Source organism: Lissotriton vulgaris, chromosome 10 (genome assembly GCF_964263255.1).
Source record: "Lissotriton vulgaris chromosome 10, aLisVul1.2, whole genome shotgun sequence".
Taxonomy (NCBI): Eukaryota; Metazoa; Chordata; class Amphibia; order Caudata; family Salamandridae; genus Lissotriton; species Lissotriton vulgaris.
The window spans coordinates 547,153,587-547,177,430 of NC_141698.1; the positions used below are offsets into that span (position 1 = coordinate 547,153,587).

A 23,844-nucleotide genomic window follows, 5' to 3' on the forward strand; every position below is an offset into this window, starting at 1 on the left:
GGCCAATTGCCCTGTTTGCAACTATTGGAGGGAAGACATTGTACATATATTCTTTTTCTGCCCCGCATACAGCGGAATTCGGAAGTGCTGGATCCTTCCACTGTGCAAAAATTTGGGGTTTAGACAATGTGCCCAAGCTACAAGAGTTTTAACCTATGACACTGCCCCTCCCATTGTTTTTGCTGTTTCCCGTTTTTATTTGGCATGTGGTGGAGAAGAACTCTTTTTTTCTAGTACGAAATAATGCCCCACATCCACTTATCAGCTTATTCTTTGATAACTCACTGTTTAATATCTTTTTAACTCAATTGTATTTGTGGTTTTATTACTGTGCTTGTACATATTTTATTGCACTTTTATGGTCTCTCGACCGAAATAAAGTTATCAAATAAAAAAAGATATTTATTTTGTCTTTTTTGGATTCAGTGTCATCATGACATGGGGAGGGGTACACAGTTTTGTCTGCTAGAGGCAGGACTCAATGAGTGCGCCTAGAACTTGGTAACTCCTCCCCATGGAATGTGCGGGGGTTAGGATCCTATAAAAAGCATTATAGGGTGTTGTCACTTCTTAAGAGACACAGCGTTGATATAGCCTGCCTGCAAGAGACCCATCTTACTGATGCAGAGGCAACGAAGCTGGCAAGGAAGTGGAGGGGGTCAGGTGTACTATGCCAATTGCTCGTCTTTCTTAAGGGGGGTATTGGTTTGGCTTGCCCCTGGGGTCCCCCCTGGCCTGACCTACATGGAGGCTGATGTGGAGGGGCAGTTCCTGTTACGCCAGGGGAGACTTGATGGGGTGGAGGTGGCCATCGTTAACACGTATGGGCCTAATACTGCTGACAAGTCCTTTTAGCTATAGCTGCGGAATGTTGTCTCCCCTGCCACGGATTCAACAGTGCTGTGGACTTTAATTGCATAATGAATGGTGCCCTTGATCGACACCCTCACCCCACTACCCCCTTCACACTAAGCCTAAAAAAGAGTTTTACACTATGGTAGGTTACAGCAAAACTGGGGCTTTGTGATATTTGGAAGTTTTTTTACCCCACTTCAAAGGAATGTACATGTTACTCTCCAACACATGTTACCTTTAGTAGACTGCCGATCCACTTAGAAGCTTAGGGTCCTGGAGGTGGTACACCTGTCCCACTACCTCTCTGACCAAGCCCTAGTGTCCTGCGTGCTTGAAGTGGGCGGGGGGGGGGGGGGGGGGAGGTCTAAATTAAATTAAAGGTTTCCTCCAGAGATGTTACGAGATGTCAGGGAAAAGGAGACATGGACAGGTGCCTTTATAGGGTTCTTTGAGCTCAACTGGTCTTCTACTCACAGCCGGATGATAGAGTGGGAAGCCAAGAATGCTGTGATACGGGGGCACTGCGGGGGACTCTCAAGGAGAGGTAGGCATGCGTTACAGACAGAACATATTCAGGGGACCTGGCAAGGGTCCAGCATCTCCCTCCAGATGATGTGGAGGTACCTCGGGGAGAGATCATGACTCAGCGACAGGTAGCATCTGTATGGGATAGACTAGAGAACTATACCTTGAAAACATATCACCAGTTACTTCATAGAGAGGGGGACAGCTCTGGATACTCAGCTGAGACACAGCTTAACATCCTGTTTTTAACCTTAAATTCTCTCAAGGGCGGAACATTTATACACAGAGCAGTATTGTAAACACCTTTAAGAGCAATACACCTTTAAGAGCAATCTGGAACAGGTGTATTGTAGTGCAGAGCCGCCTGATCCGGAGTGCATTACCGGGTTTATCCCTGGGCGTAACACTACTATGAGCTTGAGGCTACTGGTGCATGTCCTCCATGAGTTGGAGGGTAGAGAAGAGGAATTGGCAGTTGCCTCGATTGACATCGCTAAAGCCTTTGACACAGTAGATTGGCACTATCTTATGAAGGTGTTGGAAGAAATGGGGTTTGGTGTACATTTTCAGGCATGGGTGCATCTCCTAATATACTGAACCAACAGCTAGAGTTAAGGTTGGTCGATTATGTACAAATCCATGGGTGGTGGGCAGGGGTACGCATCAGGGATGCCCTTTATCCCCCCTTCTCTACGCCATAGCGCTGAAACCCCTGGAAACACAAACTCAACAGAACATTCTGGCCTCTGGAATTAGAGTAGGGGCTGTCAATCCTCTGGTGTCTCTATATGCGGATGACCCCCTTTTTCACCTCTTGGCCCACCAGAGGTCCCTTCCACTCCTCTTGTAATACTTCGAAACTAGGATGCATTTGGGGAACTTACGGGTCTTAAAATGTACCTTAGAAAATTGTTGGTGTTCCCGTGGGGTGCCTTGGCTGCTCAGAAGCTGTCTTCTCTGCAGGATTTGCTACAGCACTGAGACTAATCAGTTCCGCCATCTGGGGATCATGGTGGCACACATGCCACAAAAACGTACACAGTATATAACTGAGAGGGTCACTGAGGAACTGCAAGCATCGGTCCACTTTTGGAATACACTCCCCCTATCCCTTGTGGGCCGAGTGGCCATTGCCAAGATGGTTTTTTGCCTCATTGCTTCTATACTATGCAGCACTCACTTGACACCCTTCCCCGTGCAGTCTTTCAGAGATTGCACCCCCTGTACTACTACGATGATATGGGCTGGAGGCAGAAGTAGGATGGCAAGGGACCTTTTATCTCTGTCCTTGATGGAGGGAGGACTAGCGGTCCCCAATCTAGAACTGTACTATTTGGCATTGCAGCAACAACACGCTGCACAGCGCCTGCCCTAAGGGGGTAACTGGGAGAAATCTCTTTTATTCTCTGCCGCAGCTGCTGATGATGGGAGGACGGGATGCAGTCTCAGTACCATAACTTGTCCGACACACAGCTTCCCTTTAGGAAAGGACTGTCAAGGTGGTGTTGGGAAGGGCCCCCTTTGCTAGAGAGTTTAACTTTTGGGACCTACCACCTGGCTGACTCGGTGAATGTAAATGTCTGGAAAGAGAGTGGCTGCAAAGCCCTGTAAGATCTATACCCCAATGAGTGGGATAGTTTTTATCTGCCTACCTGCTCCGCTTTTCAGCGCTTTGGACCTAGCGCTCCAGTCCTTCCTGGCTGCCCCTGCACGCGACCCAGACCTCCTCCGCTGATCGCCCCCTCCTCGCCTGACTCCTGGAGTGGGACGGGCGGCTCCACCATCTTGGGCGGGTCTGGGCTCGGTGCAGCTGTTCTTTGGCCCCTCCCCCCTTGCCACGCCCCCTGTTCCTTCTCCCCATGTGTTCCCATATCATGGTTGCCCAGTCCCGGCCGCGCAGCGGACGAGCGCAGCGGGCGCGACGAAGGCGCGCCGAAGTTGCGCCTAAGTTAAGCCCGTCTGCGCCCGTCCGCGACAGACCGGGACCAGGGGCCATGCACTCCGCCCCTTCCTTGGCGTATACCCCAGCTCAACTCATGGCTCTTACCGCTGCCTCCCCCCCTTCGCCCTCCCTCCTGCGACACCTTGACACACTTGGCATTTCTGTCTCTACCCCTCCTCATCTTCCTCTGGTTCCTTCTAGTCCCATTCCACCCGCTGCTGACTCTTCCCTTATTCCACGATCCCTTCCCACCCCTGCCCCCACTATAGCCTCTGCTATATTGCTTAACACCCGCTCTGCTGTCAAACACCAGACAGCTCTCTTCAACCTTCTCACTACCGATTCCCCTGATTTCCTCTTTCTGACTGAAACTTGGTTCTCTGCCGACTCCCTTCCCGACCTCTTAGCCATTCTTCCTGACACCCATTATGCCCTCCGGGCTGACCGTCCGGACGGCAGGGCGGGGGGAGGGGTGGCGATGATCATTCGGTCGACCCTCAAATTTCAACTTCTTAATCACCCCCTCATATCCAATGTAGACTACCTTGTTGCCCGTTCTCTCAATCTCTCTGCCCCCCTCACTGTTGTCCTTGTGTATCGCCCCCCCCAATCTATGCCTTCTTTTGTAGCCTCCCTCCAGGACCTTATGGCCACTCTTGTGGTCAACAATTCCTCCGTCCTTCTGCTCGGCGATTTTAATTATTGGCCGGGCGACCCTAAGGAAGACCTCCCCTCAAAAGATTTTTCTGGTACTCTCCAATGTTTAAACTTCACATCTCACGTTTCAGTCCCTACTCACGTCCATGGTCATACTTTGGATCAAATCTGGTCCTCACGCCCCATTGTCTCATCTCTTTTCACATCCCCATGCGTCTGGTCGGATCATTCTTCCATCTCCTTCTCCATCCATCTGGGAGCGGTCGACAAGCCCTCCCTTCCGAAAAACATCTTAGCCCGTAGTTGGAATCGGACCGATCTTGATTCCCTCTCGCTCACTTTGGCTTCCTCTGTTCCTAACCTCACTAATCTTCCCCTTGACTCCCAGGTCAACGCCATTGGCACATGGCTTTCCTCTTCGTGCGATCTAGTCGCTCCGCTCCGAAAGATCAAGGCGGTTCGCTCCCACGACGCGCACAAATGGTTCTCTCCAGAACTTAAAACACTCAAACTCGACCTTAGACGGTCGGAACGCCACTGGAGACGGAACTATTGCTCTTCCTTACGCGCCAAATACAAATCACTCCTTACTGAATATAAAAAAGCGATCTTAGCGGCCAAAACCGCTTACTTTTCTGAAAGAGTAGCTCTCGCGGCCAATAAACCCCGTGAAATCTTCTCTCTGGTTCATAATCTTGCCACCTCTGATCGCTCCACCCCTAGCCTGGTTCCCTCACAATCCCTCTGCTCTTCTCTTAATGACTTCTTTATCGACAAGATCGTGAAGATCAAAGCCAACATTCCCACAGTACCTCAACCTCGTCCTACTTGTCCCTCCACCTGTCCCTCTTTCTCCTTCGCTCTTTTCCCTCCTATTTCTACCGATTCATTCTTAAAACTTCTGGTCAAAATCAAGTCTGGCTCTCCCGTGGATTGCGCGCCAGCACGCATTCTCAAAACTCTTTTCACCAACTGTCCTGCCCCCCCTCTTGCTCTCCTCAACTCCTCTTTGGCCCTTGGTTCAGTTCCCTCTTCCTTCAAATCCGCAGTAGTCCTCCCCATTCTAAAAAAAAACGGTCTAGACCCTTCTCTTCCTTCTAATTTCCGACCCATTTCTCTTCTTCCCTACCTCGGCAAGATCCTTGAAGCCCATGTCACTTCCTGCCTCTCCACTTATATAGAGGAGAATGGCCTTCTTGCATCCCATCAAGCAGGATTTCGCCCGGGCCACTCCACGGAGATGGTGGTCCTCGCAGTCTTGGACGAGCTTAAGAGGAAAGCCGACTCTAATCTCCCCCAAGCTTTGGTCCTCCTCGATCTGTCCGCTGCGTTTGACACGGTCGATCATTCCATCCTTCTCGACCGTGTCAGCGCAGCGGGCATTCGGGGTGCGGCCTTTTCCTGGCTGGCGTCCTTCCTTCGGGACAGGTCCCAGGCAGTCCATCTCCCCGGCTTTTCTGCTCCTCCCCGCTCAGTCACTTGTGGCGTTCCCCAAGGCTCTTCTCTTTCCCCTCTTCTCTTCAATCTCTATATTCATCCTCTCATCACCTCTCTTCTTGAGCTGGGGGTCTCTGTGTACAATTACGCAGATGACCTCCAGCTCGTCTTTGATCTTTCTTCTACTCCTGATTCCCTTTCCAAGTTCTGTTCTACTTTAATTTTCATTTCTGACTGGATGAGCGCCAACCATCTGAAGCTCAATCCAGATAAGACGGAACTTGTTCTCACTGGTGGTCCTTCCAACCCTTGGTCCCCGGCACACTGGCCCCTTTCTTTTGGCCCCCCCCCGGTGCCTGCTTCCTCTGTCCGCACTCTTGGGATTAAGGTCAGTCATGACCTATCAATGCACAGTCAGATCAGCTCCGTGGTGTCCTCTTGTTTCTTTTCTCTCCGTTTAATTCGGAAAATCTCTCGCTTTTTTTCTACCGATGCACTTAAATCCATAGTCATGGCCCTTGTCATCTCCCGCCTTGACTATGGGAACAGCCTGTACGTGGGCATCCCTGCTTACGAATCCCGCCGTCTACAGGCCATCCAAAATCAAGCTGCTCGTCTTATCCTTTCTTTCCCTAAATCCTCACACATCACCCCGGTTCTCAAATCACTTCACTGGCTCCCTGTTCGCTTTAGATCCTTTTTCAAACTGGCTTGTCTAGCTTTTCGGGCTCATTCCCGCTCTGCGCCTCTGTTCATCACCTGTCTTGTTTCTTCTCATGTCCCGGCCCGCACTCTTCGCTCCTCTTCTCTTTCTCTTCTTCATATCCCTCGCTTCCGTAAATCCAGAACAGGGGGCACTCGATTCTCTGTCCTGGCCCCCCAGTTCTGGAACAGCCTTCCCCTTTCCATCCGCTCCATTCCCATCTACACTCACTTTCGCAAAGCTCTTAAAACCTTTCTCTTCTCTCAGGCATTCCCCTCTTAAGTCTCCTTGGGTCCCCTCTGTTGAGTTCTGATCAGGTCCCCAGCGCCAGGAAGCCGCTCGGCCATCGTGCGCTTTATTAAATATTTTATTCATTCATTCATTCAGGAGTTTATTACCTCGGAGGCAGTGTGAGAAGCCTATGGACTAGGATCTAACAATTTTTAACACATACCAGTATAGCAGCCATAGTCAGAGATATATGGCCCACACTTTACCTGCTTCTCTGGCTACATCGCTCACCTTCTGGGGGTTATTTGAACTGGGTGGAGACTGCCACTTGGTTTCCCATCTCTATAAAGCCATGACGGCTGATCGAGCCAGCACCCCATCCCCTGCCCAGGTGGCCTGGGGTGGAGAATTAAGGGCCCAGATAGAGAATGAGCACTGTTATAGGATCTGTGCGTTGGTCCATTCTATTTCCTGTAATGGCAGGTTTAAGGTAATGCACTTCAATTTCTTGCACCGTACATATGTGACATCAGTACTACACCATAGAATAGATCTCAGCAAACTTAGTGATTGCTACAGATACCCGGCTCCTGTGACAACTTTCCTACACCTTGATGACTGTTGTGGCCCATATGGGTACAGTAGAGAGAATGCTGATAGCAGAGGATCCGGTTTAGTGCTTACTGGGAGATATTCAACGGTGTAAGGATCAGAAAATTGAGTTTACATTCTTACACCTTGTTAGACGGGGACCCGGAGGGTCGGCCGAGTACAGGGGGGAGAGGCCTCCGGTGAGGGCCCTCTCCGGTAATCGTACAGACAGGTAACTTCCCCCCCACAGATAGACACCACACAGGGATGAGTTCTTCACACTTTTATATATCTTATAAGCAAGGTACTTGACGGTACAGCAGGACCAGGATACGAGGATCCTGTCGATTCTAGTCTCTTTGGGGGAAAGGGTAGCGGGACAGTCTCAGTACCGGATAGGTACGGGGGTAGCAGGTGTGGAGCTCACAATCCTCGAGCTGATGGGTTCGCAAGTAGGGGCCGCGGCAGCGCCAGCAGGACTTCAAGATGGTTCACGAAAGGATGAGCCGCAGCAGCGCCAGCAGGCCTTCAAGATGGTTCACGAAAGGATGAGTTGCGGCAGCGCCAGCAGGCCTTCAAGATGGTTCACGAAAGGATGAGCCGCGGCAGCGCCAGCAGGCCTTCAAGATGGTTCACGAAAGGATGAGCCGCAGCAGCGCCAGCAGGCCTTCAAGATGGTTCACGAAAGGATGAGTTGCGGCAGCGCCAGCAGGCCTTCAAGATGGTTCACGAAAGGATGAGCCGCGGCAGCGCCAGCAGGCCTTCAAGATGGTTCACGAAAGGATGAGCCGCGGCAGCGCCAGCAGGCCTTCAAGATGGTTCACGAAAGGATGAGCCGCGGCAGCGCCAGCAGGCCTTCAAGATGGTTCACGGACGGAGGATGGGCCGCGGCAGCGCCAGCAGGCCTTCAAGATCGTTCACGAAGAGGAGCCGCGGCAGCGCCAGCAGGCCTCCAAGGATGAGTTTGTCTCGGTGTCTCTCGACTCCAGGATACAACTGACTTCCTGCTCTGGAGCTGCCCCAGTTATAGGCCTGGCGCCCTTTGATGTCCGGACCCTCGCACTTGGAGGTCGGGAGGTCCGGGATGAGGGAGTCCAGACATCCAGCAGGGGGGTGGAGCCAGCACCCAGGGAGGCTGGGGGCGATCGACACCTGGCGGAGGGGAGCCGTTGACACTCCTTCTCCCATTGACCTGCCAAGTGGTCTCTTCACCCCCTGGGTGGATGGTGGTGCCTCGATGTCGGGGCCTGGCTGGGCCCGAGGCCGAGGTCGACCCGAGGCCACGAGGCCTGGTCGTGTAGTGTCCAAAATGGCGGCTGGGCCGGAGACAGGGGTTCTGGAAAGGACCCGGGCCAGCCGATACGGTGGTGTTCAGGAGCCAGGGTTCCGTCGGGGAAGGGCCGGAGGTTGCCCCGGCGGGTTGCAGGGGTGGTTCTTGTCCGGGGAACAGGAGGAGCAGGGGTCCGCCACCCGCCATGCGGGGAGGGGACGGCCCGGCCACGAGGCCTGTCCAACATGTGTCCCCCCCAGCTGAAGGCAGGGAGAGTCAGCCATCCTCTTGGGTACTCTCCTCGCCGAGGCGGAAGAAGCGGGACAGGCCGTCTGCGTTGGCGTGACCTTGGCCTGGGCGATGCTCCACAGTGAAGTCCATCCCCTGCAGGGAGATGGACCAACGCAACAGCTTTGGGTTTTCTCCCCGCATCTGCATCAGCCATTGCAGGGGTCGGTGATCTGTTTGCACCCGGAAGTGGGTGCCGAAGAGATAGGGCCGGAGCTTCTTGAGGGCCCACACTACGGCGAAGGCCTCCCGCTCGATGGTGCTCCAGCGCTGTTCTGGGGCCAGCAGGCGTCGGCTGATGAAGACCACTGGCTGATCGACCCCCTCGGTGTTGAGTTGGGAGAGGACGGCCCCTACGCCATGATCTGAGGCGTCCGTCTGCACTATGAATTCCCGGCTGTAGTCGGGGGCTTGGAGCACGGGGGCGGTGCACATGGCAGACTTCAGGTTCTCGAAGGCCGCTTGACATTCCGGCGTCCAGTTGACCTTCTGGGGGTTCTTTTTGGACGTGAGCTCTGTGAGTGGCCCTACAATGCTGCCATAGTCTTTTGCGAAGCGCCAGTAGTACCCGGTGAGCCCCAGGAAGGCTCGGACCTCTATCTGGGTGACCGGGGGCTCCCAGGCCTGGATGGCGGCAATCTTGAGCTGGAGGGGGGGCACCAGGCCACTTCCCACCTGGTGTCCCAGGTAGGTCACGGACCCTTGGCCGGTCTGGCACTTGCTGGCCTTGATGGTTAGCCCGGCCTGCCGGAGGGCGTTCAGGATCTCCCGGAGGTGGTGGAGGTGTTCTGCCCAGTGGCGGCTGTACACAGCAATATCGTCCAGATAGGCGGCGCTGAATTCCTCCAGACCCGCCAAGACTTTGTTCACTAGTCTCTGGAAGGTGGCGGGTGCGTTTTTCATTCCGAATGGCATCACCTTGAAGTGGTAGTGGCCATCCGGGGTGGAGAAGGCGGATCGCTCCTGGGCACCTGGGGTGAGGCCGATCTGCCAATAGCCCGCTGTCAAATCGAAGATGCTCAAGTAGCGGGCGGCCCCCATGCGGTCGATCAGCTCATCTGCCCGGGGAGTGGGATGAGCGTCGGTCCTGGTGACGGCGTTCAGACCCCGATAGTCTACACAGAACCTGAGCTCGGGGGCGACGCCCGGGGCGGCGGCCTTGGGGACCAACACGACTGGGCTGGCCCAGGGGCTGTCGGACGGCTCGATCACTCCCAGAGCTAGCATCTTGGAGACTTCCGACTGGATGCAGGCGCGTACCCGATCAGGCACCCTGTACGCCATGTGTCGGATAGGGGGCTATCCCCGGTGTCAACGTCGTGGAGGCACCAGGGGGTGACCCCAGGGATGAGGGAGAACAGGTCGGCAAATTGTAGTAGCAGTTCCTGGCAGTCTTGGCGTTGCGCTGGGGATAGGGCCTCGGAGAGGTGGACTCCCTCCACGGAGCCGTCTTTCTCGAGCTTTTTCAGGAGATCGGGGAGTGGCTCGGAGTCTTCTTCAGCCCCACTGTCGGTAGCCATCAGGAGGCTAAGTTCAGAGCGTACAAAGTGGGGCTTGAGTCTGTTGGCGTGGAGGACCCGCAGGGGGTTTCGGGGGGACTCCAGGTCCACCAGGTAGATGACGGGGCCCTTGCGCTCCACCACTTTGAAGGGTCCTGTCCATTTGTCCTGGAGGGCGCAAGGCTCAACCGGGGACATCACCCAGACCTGTTGTCCCGGCTCGAACTCGATGGATGAGGCATTCTGATCATACCAGCGCTTCATGCCTCTTGGCTGGCTTCGAGGTTGGCCTTGGCGAGTTCCCTGGACCGCCGGGTCTGGTTACGGAGAGTCCAGAGGTACTTGTATACATCAGGGGGAGTCTTCTGAGGGGCCACCTCCCAACCTTCTTTGACCAGGCTGAGGGGGCCCCGGACGGGGTGTCCATACAAGAGTTCGAACGGACTGAAGTCCAGGGATTTCTGGGGGACCTCCCTGTAAGCGAACAGGAGGCACGGGAGCAGCACGTCCCATTGGCGACGTAGGGGTTCTTCCAGGCCCATGATCATCCCTTTGAGGGTGCGGTTAAATCGTTCTACTAGTCCGTTCCCTTGCGGGTGATAGGGGGTCGTGAATTTGTAGGTGACCCCGCACTGTTGCCATAGGGACTTCATGTACCTGGAGATAAAGTTTGTGCCCCTGTCACTGACGACTTCTCGGGGGAAGCCCACCCGCGAGAAGATCCCCATCAGGGCTCGGCCCACCACGGGCGCCGTCACGGTCCGGAGTGGTATGGCCTCGGGATAGCGGGTGGCATGGTCTACCAGGACAAGGATGAACCGGTGTCCCTGTGCTGTCCGGGGCTCCAGGGGCCCCACAATGTCTATTCCCACCCGCTCAAAGGGTGTGGTGACGATGGGAAAGGGTTGCAGGGGGACCTTCAGTTTTCGGCCGCTTTTCCCGCTGGCCTGGCAGGTGGGGCAGGCCCGGCAGTGGTTCGCTACATCGTTCCGCATCTTCGGCCAGTAGAAGTGGGTCACCAGGCGGCTGTACGTCTTGTCCTGCCCCAGGTGCCCGGCAAGAGGCACATCGTGTGCCAAGTTCAATAGGAAGTCTCTGAATCGGAGGGGGACCACCAGCACCCGGCTGGCTCCAAGCTCGGCGATCTTTTGCTCACTGTAGAGCAGCTCGTTGTCCCAGTAGATCCAGTGGGCCCCCGAGGCATCCCCTGCGCTCTGGGCTATGGCCTGTGGTCGGAGTCCCTTGAGGGAGGGACACGCTCTTTGTTCCTGGCGGAACTTTTCCTGAGTGGGGCCACCTTCTTGGCGCCACTGGGCCAGCTCCGGGAGGCCTTGGGGTTGATCCAGTTCTTCGTTGTCGGACCCCGGAGGACCAGGCTCAGGGGTGGTCTCTTCGGTGACGATCGGCGGAGGAGGCTCGGGCCACTCCGGTTCCTCTTGGCTGGAGATGGCGCGGGCGGCCATGGATCGGGTCGTTACACAGACCCACTCAGGGAGACCAAGCATCCCCAGGTGCTCCCTCCGCTCAACGGCTGACCAGGGGGAGCTCTCGAGGTCGTTCCCCAGAAGGCAGTCCACCGGGGCATCGTCGCGGACAGTTACTTTTAGCATGCCGGACACCCCCCCCACTCGAAGGGGACGCGGGCCATCTGGCACAGGCTTTCGGAGTTGTCTGCCGACCGCACTGGACAAAGTACATTCGGTAGGATCTGGTCAGGGGTCACCAGGTGGCAGCGGACTGCGGTCACACTGGCCCCTGTGTCACGGAGGGCTTCAGCCCGGCGTCCATTGATTGTGACCCACTGGCTGTATTTCTGCGTGTTGGCGGGGATGGGCGCCCGCGGGACCATGTCCCTTTCCCCTAGACAGACCAGGGACATGGCGGCTGGTTCCCACTCGGGCTGGTACTGCTCCTACTCTTCGGCGTCTTCTTGGCCCGGCTCTTCTCCCAGGGCGGCGGCGGCGATCTGGCGGTTCACGGGGCTCTGATTTTTCGGGCAGTTGGGGTCATTGGCGTAGTGGCCGGGTCGCTGGCATTTGTGGCAGGTAACGTTGGCGCGGAAACCTGGTCGCGTTGGAGGGCTACCTCTTCCGGCCGGGGGCGGGGGGGTTGCTAGTGGAGGGCACCGTGACAGTGTCCCGGCCCCGGCCCTGGCCTCCTCCTCCTCCCCGTGGCCGGTGGGGCCCTTGGGAGGCTCTGTTCTGCTCGCTGGGCCAGTTTCGAGGGACTCGGGTGCTTTCCCATCGGTCTGCTTCGATGGCGAGTTTCCGAGGTTCGGTCAGTTTACTATCAAGGAGGTGCTGTCTTAGTTCGACAAAGCAATTATTGGAGAGGTGCTCCCATACAATAAGGTCGAATAATTGCTCGTAGGTGGTGACCTGGCTGCCCATGATCCATCCCTCGAAGGCTCGGCTAAAAAAGTTCACGTACTCCACCCAAGTTGTACCAGGGATTCGTTTGCAGTCCTGAAATCTCTGCCGGTACATCTCGGGCGTGAGCCCATAGCGAGTGAGGAGGGCGGCCTTCATGTGGTCGTAGGATGTCATCTGGTGGTCGGGGAGTTGCAGCAGGGCGTCTCTTCCTTCGTTGACGAATTTTCCCCATAGCCCGGCTCCCCAGTCGCTCCGTGGGATTCGGTGGGAGGTCATTGCTACCTCGTAGGCTTTAAACCATTGCTGGATATCATCGTTCCGGTAGTATTCCCTGACGACGTCCTTGGGGATGTGGACCTTGGGGTCCGTCGGGGCAGTGGGGCTCTGGTGCCCGGAGACGCCGAGGTCTTTGTTCTGCCGTCGAATTTCTAGCTCCTTCAGGTTGCGCTCATGATCGTAGGCTAGTCTTTTTTCTTCCAGCTCCCTCTGGCTCTTTTTCTCTTCTCGTTCTTCCCTGAGCCGTAAGTGTTCGAGGGTTATTTTTTGTTCTGCCAATTTGAGTTCTCCATCTAAGCGGAGTCGGGCCAGCTCCAATTCGTGGAGCCGGCTTTTCTCCCGTTCTCGGGCCTCTTCGGACGAGAGGCCCGATCTTCTTTCGTCTGCAGGGGCGGTACTTGTTTCGGTGGTCTCGAGGCTTTGATTTTGGGGTGGGGATGTTTCCGTCTCCACCCAAGCTTCTAAGGCGTGCTTGAGGTCATCTTTCGTGCTCAGTCCCGTGGTAGCAATGCCCAGCTCTATGCAAAATTGCTTTAGTTCTTTGTGGCTGTACTCTTCCAACTTTTCCATCTGAAATTTTTCCGTTGTTCCACTCTCCTTTGTCGTCATGGTGGCTGTGTGTCGTGGGGTGAGTTACTCTCTGTACGATTATGCGTCGGCTCGGATCGCGCCGCTGGCCACCAATGTTAGACGGGGACCCGGAGGGTCGGCCGAGAACAGGGGGGAGAGGCCTCCGGTGAGGGCCCTCTCCGGTAATCGTACAGACAGGTAACTTCCCCCCCACAGATAGACACCACACAGGGATGAGTTCTTCACACTTTTATATATCTTATATGCAAGGTACTTGACGGTACAGCAGGACCAGGATACGAGGATCCTGTCGATTCTAGTCTCTTTGGGAGAAAGGGTAGCGGGACAGTCTCAGTACCGGATAGGTACGGGGTAGCAGGTGTGGAGCTCACAATCCTCGAGCTGATGGGTTCGCAAGTAGGGGCCGCGGCAGCGCCAGCAGACCTTCAAGATGGTTCACGTAAGGATGAGCCGCGGCAGCGCCAGCAGGCCTTCAAGATGGTTCACGAAAGGATGAGCCGCGGCAGCGCCAGCAGGCCTTCAAGATGGTTCACGAAAGGATGAGCCGCAGCAGCGCCAGCAGGCCTTCAAGATGGTTCACGAAAGGATGAGCCGCGGCAGCGCCAGCAGGCCTTCAAGATGGTTCACGAAAGGATGAGCCGCGGCAGCGCCAGCAGGCCTTCAAGATGGTTCACGAAAGGATGAGCCGCGGCAGCGCCAGCAGGCCTTCAAGATGGTTCACGGACGGAGGATGGGCCGCGGCAGCGCCAGCAGGCCTTCAAGAAGGTTCACGAAGAGGAGCCGCGGCAGCGCCAGCAGGCCTCCAAGGATGAGTTTGTCTCGGTGTCTCTCGACTCCAGGATACAACTGACTTCCTGCTCTGGAGCTGCCCCAGTTATAGGCCTGGCGCCCTTTGATGTCCGGACCCTCGCACTTGGAGGTCGGGAGGTCCGGGATGAGGGAGTCCAGACACCCAGCAGGGGGGTGGAGCCAGCACCCAGGGAGGCTGGGGGCGATCGACACCTGGCGGAGGGGAGCCGTTGACACTCCTTCTCCCATTGACCTGCCAAGTGGTCTCTTCACCCCCTGGGTGGATGGTGGTGCCTCGATGTCGGGGCCTGGCTGGGCCCGAGGCCGAGGTTGACCCGAGGCCACGAGGCCTGGTCGTGTAGTGTCCAAAATGGCGGCTGGGCCGGAGACAGGGGTTCTGGAAAGGACCCGGGCCAGCCGATACGGTGGTGTTCAGGAGCCAGGGTTCCGTCGGGGAAGGGCCGGAGGTTGCCCCGGCGGGTTGCAGGGGTGGTTCTTGTCCGGGGAACAGGAGGAGCAGGGGTCCGCGACCCGCCATGCGGGGAGGGGACGGCCCGGCCACGAGGCCTGTCCAACACACCTGTTGTTGCTGTTGGTTAGGAGAAGGGCTGAGACTACCTGGATGAGGCAAGTTGGCTCCAGTGTGGAAAGATGGGTACAGGATGTGGTTGAAGGGGCTGAGATGGAGGAGATACGCCTCAAAAAGCTTAGACGGGATGAGAGGGTGGATGAGGACTTGCAAGTTTGGGGGGACCTACTGGCCACTTTCGTGGACACTGTAGGCTCACAGGTACCCACATCAGATGGCAAAGCTAATTCCATCGACACAGATACTTGATGACCACAGCTGTGCTTGGTGGGGAGTATAAACTGAGTGTAATGCTTCTGTAACAAAGTACGACACAGGCTTTGATGACCTGCTCCTCTATGTGAACTGGTTGGGGAAGGCAACTATTTATATATTTGTTACTGTTCTTTTGATAAAACCAATAAAAGATGTCTATTAAAAAAAAAAGATGCCCACATTCCTCCTAGCCACATGGACAGTAGCCCAGCATTACGCATAGTAATATACTATTTTCACACTTTGCAGCACACTGTTGCAACTCACCCCAGTACAACTAAAACAAACACTATATCATCCCGGTAAACACACCACCACCAACACCCCACACACTCAAGCCCCTATCCACTACAGAAACATTTAGTAAAACCTCAAAGAAATCCACACGCCAGGCCATAAAACGCCTCACAATTCTGGTCTCCCATCATTGCCGCCCACAGAGGACAGCACATCTACAGCTCACGGTGCAGTCCAACTCCACTTTTGATACCACCAGGCACAGATGAACGCCACAACATAATTTAGCAACACTACCCAACTTCCCTTTGACCACCCCAGTTTACTCTCAACAAAATTCCCACACAACCCAACAAACTATTCCCCTGAAAACATGAACACTGTGAACTCATCATTACATCAAACACACATGCACACCTCGTTTCCCACTTGACCCATTACATGTAGGTTTGCTGTAATGTTGAGATCAGTTTGAATTGTGGAGCACCACCACTATCCACCTTGTCAGCTCCACAATTCAAACTGATCAAACACTCCCTTTGTCTGCCCTTAATACACACAATGTCCGCTCTAATCCAAAGATAAGAAGCTCACATCTTTGACTCTGATACAGAATTTTTAAAATCATTTTACAAAGGCCTTGCACACAAATATTTAGACAACACATGAATGTGCAGCAAATAAAACAGAACACAATTATTACATTACATATCTTCCTTTCAATTCTGTAAATTATGGGGTTTGAGGCTCTACTGTTGTTTTGCCTTGTAAGTTACTTACCCTGCAGGAAGTGCCAAGCAGGGCGCCATCTTGTCTCCAGGATAAACTTTGAATCTGATCATTGTGAGTGTCCAGCACTAAAATGAAAGGCAGAGAGAGAGAGGGAAAGGATAATAAACTGGCAGCATAGAATAAGAAACCACTGAAATGATAGATGCTCATACTTACAAAAGCAGCACACAGACAATTAAATATGGTATGTATTGCAGTATAACCGAGTCTTCTTTGCGAGATGCAAATGGATTGTATGTAAATAAGGTACCTATTAATGCGTTTAATCGCTCTTATTTAAACAAGCATAACTAGACACAGGGTCAATCCACACTTCTAGGTGCACCGACTGAAGTTACACCCACAACATCATTTTTTTTCCAACTAGCCTACCTTTCATTGCACACTCTTCATGCTACTTTTCTGAATTAGTTGTAATTCTGAATCTGAATAAGGCAGGGTTGCCCCAACCAGTAACTAACCGGACAAAGTATGAGCATCCTGGACTACAAATATTCAGACAAGAAAAAGTCCAGCTACACCACTTGAGTGGTACAGGGTGCATTGCAAATGAAAGACAGCATAATTCGACTTAACCTGACCACCATGCCACTGTGCCATCTGGTGTGTTTGGTACTCACAGAGCAAAAAGTGATGCAAGAAATCTGGCTAATTTGCCTACTAATTTTAATGCATTTGTATCTGTTTTATTTCATGCGAATTGAACCTTACAGTAAGTAGAGCTACATTCCCACTAGACCCTTCCTTTTTTTAGCCATTTTAGAAAATCAGATATATTTCAGCTACGTGCAAACACGGGTAGTCATAGTGTTCTAACAAGAATCCTTCATTTTTAAAAAGCATAATGGGAGTAAAATTAAATAAAACACATGGCTCCTGTTACATGTTAGAACCAAAGCTTTCTCATTGGCTCCAATGCAGTATAAATGAGGTGTATGAATTTGATGGTCTAATTTAGTGCTTGCTGCTGAGGTTTGGAGTGTAATAGTGCTGCTGCTGGTGCTACTACTACTACTACTACTACTACTACTACTACTACTACTACTACTACTACACAGCTCGAAGATTATTTATTCTTACATAATCCTCTACGTAAGGCTGAAAATCAACTTTCCTAAGCCACGTTACAGCCTCTTTCATTTTCTTTATGGTGTATTCAGGTGACCATGTCTGGTGCATGCGGGCACCACACAGAAGCTAAATAAAGCATCATTTGTATTTAGTGGCGGCACTTCCTCCTTTAGGCAGGAGATAACTGGATCGTGTGAATAGGCATGCTTCAGCACCTATCAGGAAAGAAAAAAAACATGCGACCTACACTGCCCCAGGGCCAGCAGCCTTTTATTACCCTTTTAGAAAAGCTGTTTGCCTCTTGCCTTGCGCTGCTGGTTTGGGTAGGGCAGTGGGATGCCTCATGCATTGCTTTGCAGTAGACCAGGCCCTTTGCCCAAAGCCACATGTGCCCGGTCTTCAGCCCTATACCTTAAGAGGCCAGGCTTGAACACAGAGCCCACTGCGCGCGGCCCACAGGCCCGACTAACCGCGCAGATAAAATGTGTGGGACTGGATGCGGCCAGGCCCTTCGTCCTGTGGACTTGCACCGCCAGTTTAGGTGAGGCGGGGGCTGTGCACAGTTCCCACCCAGAGGTAGGGCCCTGCTGGAGGCCGAGCCCTGTGCTCATACGATGCTAAGCATCACTTTATGCTAAGCTAAGCTGGCTGGGGGCTAAACACAGCAAAGCCATGTGCAGTGATTACTTGCTTCGTAAGAGGATCATTTATATAATTATAAAACAAAAATCTGTGAAACTCAGAATCCAAAAACACATTTTAAAACTTTTTAAAAATCCAGTACAGGGAACCTAGGGCCAGATGTAGGTCGCCAATTACTGGTCGGTAACGGCCGAACTGGTAATTGGTGATTGACATGTAGGGGCCATTATTTTACAGAATCGGTAAATTTACCGAATCGGTAAATTTACCGATTCTGTAAAATACCGAATCGGTCATTTTACCGAATCGGTAAATCAAGATGTAGGTGGAGCCACAGGCCCTTAAGAGTCGGTATTTTACCACCCAATCCTATTGGGTGGTAAAATACCGAATTCAGGTGTGCATGCACATCTGTGCATGCACACCTGTGCCACGTGACACACAGACATGCCCTTAGGGCATGTCTGTGTGCCACATGGCACACAAACCTGCACTTGGGGTGCTAGAGGGTGTCAAAGTGACACCCCCTGCACCCTTGCTGGATTCGGTATTTACCGATTCGGTAAATACCGAATCGGTATTTCCCATTGATTCCTATGGGCTCCAAAGCCCATAGGAATCAATGGGGAATATTGATTCGGTATTCGGTAAATACCGAATCTTACAGATTCGGTAATTCAAAATAAAAAATTACCTACATCTCCCTCCTTCTAATTTACCGATTCATAAATACCGAATCGGTAAAATTCGGTATTTATGAGTCGGTAAATTAGATTTACCTACATCTGGCCCCTAGTGTGTTTGATTTAGAATCTAAAAAAACATGCACAATCACCAGATATGGCTAGCACTGAAGGTGCAACAGTTATGAACTCGTAAAAATTACTGCTATAATAATGGATTAAGAAAGACATAAGCCTCTCAAACTAGGAGAAAAGAGATGTAGCAGTAATACTTTAGGTTATTTGAGGAATGGGTGAAGCCTTTAACCTAAACACGGCCCTGATCTCAACTGCCACTGAGCCATGTGCAGTGGATTATGCCTGTACGTGGGCAGGACACATTTTCAGCCAGGCCTCGGCTGAATCCAAGCTGCAATCTGTCAAAGTGGATAATGTCCTAACAGGGTTTTGGCACAGGGAACCACAACTTAACATTTTGGCTGCAGAATATATTCCTAATATGTAACGTGGATTCAAATTTTAATTTATTAGCATTCAACATCAAAACAACATTTTCAGTGTGTAGGCAAAATGGTCTTAGAATGGAAGAAGTGAAAACTGCATTCCCTGTAATGCTTGGAATGGTTTAGAACTATGAAATATATCCTACCAAAGCTCAATTGAGAGCTTTAAGGGCATCCAGGCTTGCACTCCTGCCACTTCACCATTAGATCACACCTCTGCCCAGCCAGAGTTAGCAGGTGACAGAAAAAAGGGCAGCGGCACAAGGGTCAGGATGCGGTGGGAAGATTAGCCACAGCCTTACCTACCTCTTAATAGCTCTTGCAGCCCTTATGCTTACAATTTGTAAGAAGAGAACAGAAACAATGGGCCAAGCACTAAACGAGGGAGGGAGCAAATAAGGATTTGTGTGGATTTATAGTCTGTTGGGTTGAATAAACAAGTTACTTACCTGCGTTAAAGCTGCAACTGGTAGAGACTCTATGTACCTGCAGGTTCCTTACCTTAGAATTGTACCCAGGTGTCAGACTGGATCCGGGAAATTCTTAAACAGGACCCCATGTGCGTCGGTAGGTGACATGCACAGTGCCTATGTAGGTGCCACCCCTGCGCACTGACATTAGTTTCTTTTCACCACCTTTCTGTGCCAGAAGCGCGGAGCCACAAAAAGATATGATGAACTGGTGTGCATCACTACCGGCCTCTTAAAAGTAACCCTATGTAGAAATCCATTCGTAGAGAGGGGAGGATCAGAGGGTCGGTAAGGTATCTGCAGCTAGACAGAGTCTCGACGAGATGAGGCGCTACAGAGGTAAGTAACTTGTTAATCTGATACAGACTTCCACCTGCAGAGTCCTTACCATAAAATAGATGCCCACGCAATACCGCCCCAGAGGTGGGACTACGAACAGATAAGAAAAAAGTCCTGCAGCACAGGTGGAACTGACTGTCACAACAGGCATGACCTTCCAGGCAGAAGCGCTGCCTGAACCTGTGCAGTAACGCCAACGGTGCTGCCTGACAGTTGTCCAGGACAGGTATTCCATGCACTAATGCCGAGGTCGCAGCCTTAGCTGCAGTAGAATGAGTAGGCAAACCCTCAGGGGGTTGCTTCTAGGCCAATGCATAGCAGATCTTTAAGCAGAGAACTGTCCATCATGAGATGTTAACAGCGCTCAGAGCAGAACTCTGCTGGGCCAGAGAAAGAACAAACAATAAAACTTGGGATGAGGATGCTGAAAGAAGAAGAATGTTCTTGGATGAACGCGTCATAAATTTGTCCTAATGGCAGGAGTATAGCGTCTTGGTGGAGGGTGGTATGGCTGACAAAATAACATCACAGACTTCGGGAGGAAAGTTGAAAGCTGTCAACTGTGGCCACTCAAGATTGCGACAGATCTTCCATAAAGGGCAGTCTGATTAGAGGACCGCTACTCATGTTCAGCAGTTCAGGATGCCAAACTCTCCCTGCCGAATCTGGAGCCAGAAAAATGCCCTCGGCCTTGTCGTTCCTGATCTTCTTGCAAACTCTTTGCAAGAGTGGTATCAGCAGAAAGGCGTGCAGAAGGCCTAGGCTCCACTCGAGACAAAAGCGCTTCCAAGCAAGAGCTGCCTTGGAACCTCTTGCGTGCAGAACTGTTGACATAGTGTGTTCTCAACAATGGTGAATGGATCTAGGTCAAGGTTCGTCTCAGTCTCGGAAGAGAACTTGCACCACCTCCAAGGAAACACCATTTGTGATCCACTAGGCATTGACAGTAGAGTTTGTCTGCTCTGATGTTCAAAGAGCCCGCCAGATGTTGAACTACCAGAGAATAGCCATGACATTCCAGCCACGTCCAGAGATGCATGGCCTTTTGATAGAGGGTCAACGTCCCCACCCTGCCCTGTTTGTTGCAGTACCACATGGCAGTGTGTTGTCAGGGAACAACTGAACTAGCCTTCCCTTGACCGGAGGAAGAAAGGCTTTTAATGCCAATCTGATCGCCCGCAGCTCTAGGCGGTTGATATGAAGTTGATCCTCTACCAGAGACCAGTCCTCTGATCTCCACCTCTCCCAGATGGTCTCCACAGCCCATGAGTGACACATTTGGAACTACAGTCATTTCTGGGGAGGAGAGAGAGAGGGGTCTGCTGCTGACCCATTCACGGTCCGTCAGCCACCACTGCAAGTCTTTTGCAGTTCCCTTCCGGGATCTGGTCTTCAGCAGACAATCATCAAGGTAGGAGGAGACTGGAACCCCTGAACTCTGCAGATGTGGTGCAACCACCGCCATCACTGTGGTGAACACCTGAGGAGCGCTGTTAAGGCCAAAGGGGAGCACAGTTAACTGAAATGTGCTTGTGACCCACCTTGAACTCCTGGTATCACCTATGTGCAGGCAAGAAAAGGGTGCGAAATATGTGTCCTGCAAGTCCAACGCTACCATCCAGTCTACCGGGTCAAGGGAAGACAGGACCTGAGCTAATATGAGCATTCTGAACTGCTCCTTCTTTAAGAAGAAGGTAAGAAAGCGCAAGTCCACAATAAGATGGACACCTCTGTCATTTTTTGGGCACAAGAAAGTAGCCGGAATAGCAACCACAAACTACTTCTGATGCTGGCACCCTTTTGGCCAAAAGAGAGAGTAATTCCTAACAGAGCAAGAAAAGATGGCCCCCCATGAGAAGGTGGCATGGGTGGGGAGTGTTTCCAAAAAAGAGATGGAGTGGCCCCATTGGATGATTTGAAGAGCCCATTTGTCTGAGTTTATGAACTGCCAGTGGGACAGATGATGGCAAATCTTGCCTCCCACTGGATGCACATGCTGGTATAAGGGCCAACTAAAGGTGTTTGGGAGTTGCAGTTGCAGGGTGTAGAGGGCATTGGACTGGCCCCCACCTCTGGCTGGTGGTCAAAAGTGGTTTATGGAACCACGTCCACAGCCACGAAAAGGCTGGAAAGCCAGTTGGCCTTGGTGGCTGGAAAGAAAAGGACGTGGCTTATAGCCCATCCCAAAGCCACAGAAGGAGCCCAAGACAGTCCGGGGATGACAGGCCCACATATCTGGCTGTGGACCTACAGTCTTTAAAGCACTCTAGTACTGAATATGCCATTTCACCAAAGGGTATGTCTATGACAAAAGCTTGGGCATTCCCTGAAAAGCCTGTGTTTCTCATTTAGGCATGGCGGCTAAGTGCCAACGAGATGCAATTGCTCTGCCTAGCAAGTCGATTGTGTCCAGCCCATATCGGATGGTGAACTTTGCTGCATCTCGCCAGTCAGCAATGGCTTGGGTGAGTATGGCTCAGGCCTCTTCTGAGACTATGGGCAGCACTTGTGCAACTGAATCCACACATTGTGGGTGTATAGGCCCAAAGGGCAAAGGGTGTTCACCGACTGTAGTGCTAGGTTGGTGGAGGAGAACAACCTCTTACCAAAGGTGTCCAGCCTTTTGGATTCCCTATCAGGTGGAGTCCCAGGGAACGTGCCAGGGTTGACTAGGAAGGTGGAGGCTTGAACCACCACGCTCTGAGGGTGGGATGCTGGGTGAGGAAAATGGGGTTCCTAGGAACAGGGCAATGGTGGCAGGCAAGGATAAGTTACTTACCTGTAATCCTAGTTCTCATCCAGGGGTATACTCATCAAAGTCATAATCTATGAATAATCCCTGCCCATGTGCGGGATCCCAGAGCATATAAAAAATACATATAAATATATATGTATATATATGTGAAAACATATTTGCAGCCTAAAAACATTTTCTAACTGGCAAAAGTGCCGCAAAATTACATAAATTAGCATACATACAGTAGTACTCTTCCAAACCCTAAGGAAGAAAGAGAGCAGAAAACATTTGTATACAACAATGCTTTATTGCCATAGGAAAACCTGTAATTGCAGGCATTTGCCAGTAGGCTGCAGTAGAGTATAAAGCAAACATAGAAAACTGACACCTTGCCTTTAAGGCATTAGAGTAGGGGTACCGTGCCTTTAAGACCTGAAGGCAACCCCCTGCTCCCATGGTGCACCACAGGTGACAGTTGGGTCAGTTCTTTTTGGAGGTGCATAACACCTGAGGAGATCCACAATAAAACATCTCATAACTGTGCAACTCTGCTCGTCCGGGGAGGTGGGCGGGAGCTTATGACTTTGATGAGTATACCCCTGGATGAAAACTAGGATTACAGGTAAGTAACTAATCCTTCTCATCCAGGGGATACTCATCAATTGTCATAATCTATGAATAGATTAGCAAGCTCATACCCAAAGTCTCGCGGACGAGCAAGAAGTATAAAAACTTCACAGAACGACTAAGACATATATCGCAAATACATCTTATGCAAATAAGTTCCTTAACGAGGCCTGCCCTACTCTGTCATCGGCCTGAGTATCTGAGCCCAGGCAATAATGGCGGGTAAAGGTATGGACAGACCGCCAAGTTGCCGCTTTACAAATTTCAGAAATAGGAACATTACGAAGGAGAGCTGTAGTGGAAGCTTTCCCTCTAGTAGAATGTGCATGTGGTTTACCCTGCAAGGTCTTGTTAGCTAATTGATAAGCTAAAGCTATACAGGAGACAATCCAGCGAGAAATGGAACTTTTGGAAGCTGACAGGCCAGTATTAGTACTACCATAATTAACTAAAAGCCGGTCAGACTTTCTAAGAGGCAGGGTTTTTGACAAGTAGAACTTCAAGACCCTCCGGAGATCAAGGGTGTGTAATGACCTCTCCGGGGGAGTGGAAGGATTAGGAAAAAAGGTAGGTAAGGTAATAGACTGGTTGATATGAAAATCTGAAACTACCTTAGGCAAGAAACTTGGGTGCGTTCTTAAGACCACCCTATTGGCATGAAAAACTGTGTAAGGTTCCTTGCAACACAAGGCCTGGATTTCACTGACCCTACGGGCAGAGGTAATCGCCACTAAAAAGGCAGCTTTCCAGGTCAAGTGCTGCAAAGAGGCCTTATGGATAGGCTCGAAAGGAGCACTCATCAGCTTAGTCAGGACAATATTAAGCTCCCAGGGAGGGAAGGGGGACCTCACCGGTGGGAAGACTTTTTTCAGA

At 52.0% G+C, this 23,844-nt stretch overlaps 2 protein-coding genes across 3 annotated transcripts in view; one reads left to right on the forward strand and one right to left on the reverse strand.

The window, feature by feature from the left end:
- The window catches only part of LOC147688502 (coronin-7-like), a 1,252,182-nt gene that overhangs the window by 1,089,703 nt on the left and 138,635 nt on the right, over window positions 1–23,844 (reverse strand). For both annotated transcript variants that reach the window (XM_086941395.1, XM_086941394.1), the window contains exon 6: window positions 15,888–15,964. In XM_086941395.1, coding sequence (XP_086797521.1) covers window positions 15,888–15,964 — 77 coding nt within the window. The remainder of the gene's footprint in view (window positions 1–15,887; window positions 15,965–23,844) is intronic.
- LOC147688506 (uncharacterized) lies at window positions 3,240–14,864 on the forward strand. Its single transcript, XM_086942289.1, has 2 exons — window positions 3,240–4,894; window positions 14,627–14,864. Exons 1-2 carry the CDS (start codon window positions 3,240–3,242, stop codon window positions 14,862–14,864), a joined length of 1,893 nt encoding a protein of 630 aa, XP_086798415.1.

Excerpts from the sequence above, each read along its gene's own strand:
- LOC147688506 (XM_086942289.1), top strand. The coding sequence starts at position 3,240 with ATGTGTTCCCATATCATGGTTGCCCAGTCCCGGCCGCGCAGCGGACGA. Across the intron at positions 4,895-14,626 it reads AAACTTCTGGTCAAAATCAA|GAGAAGGGCTGAGACTACCT; the intron begins GTCTGGCTCTCC and ends GCTGTTGGTTAG.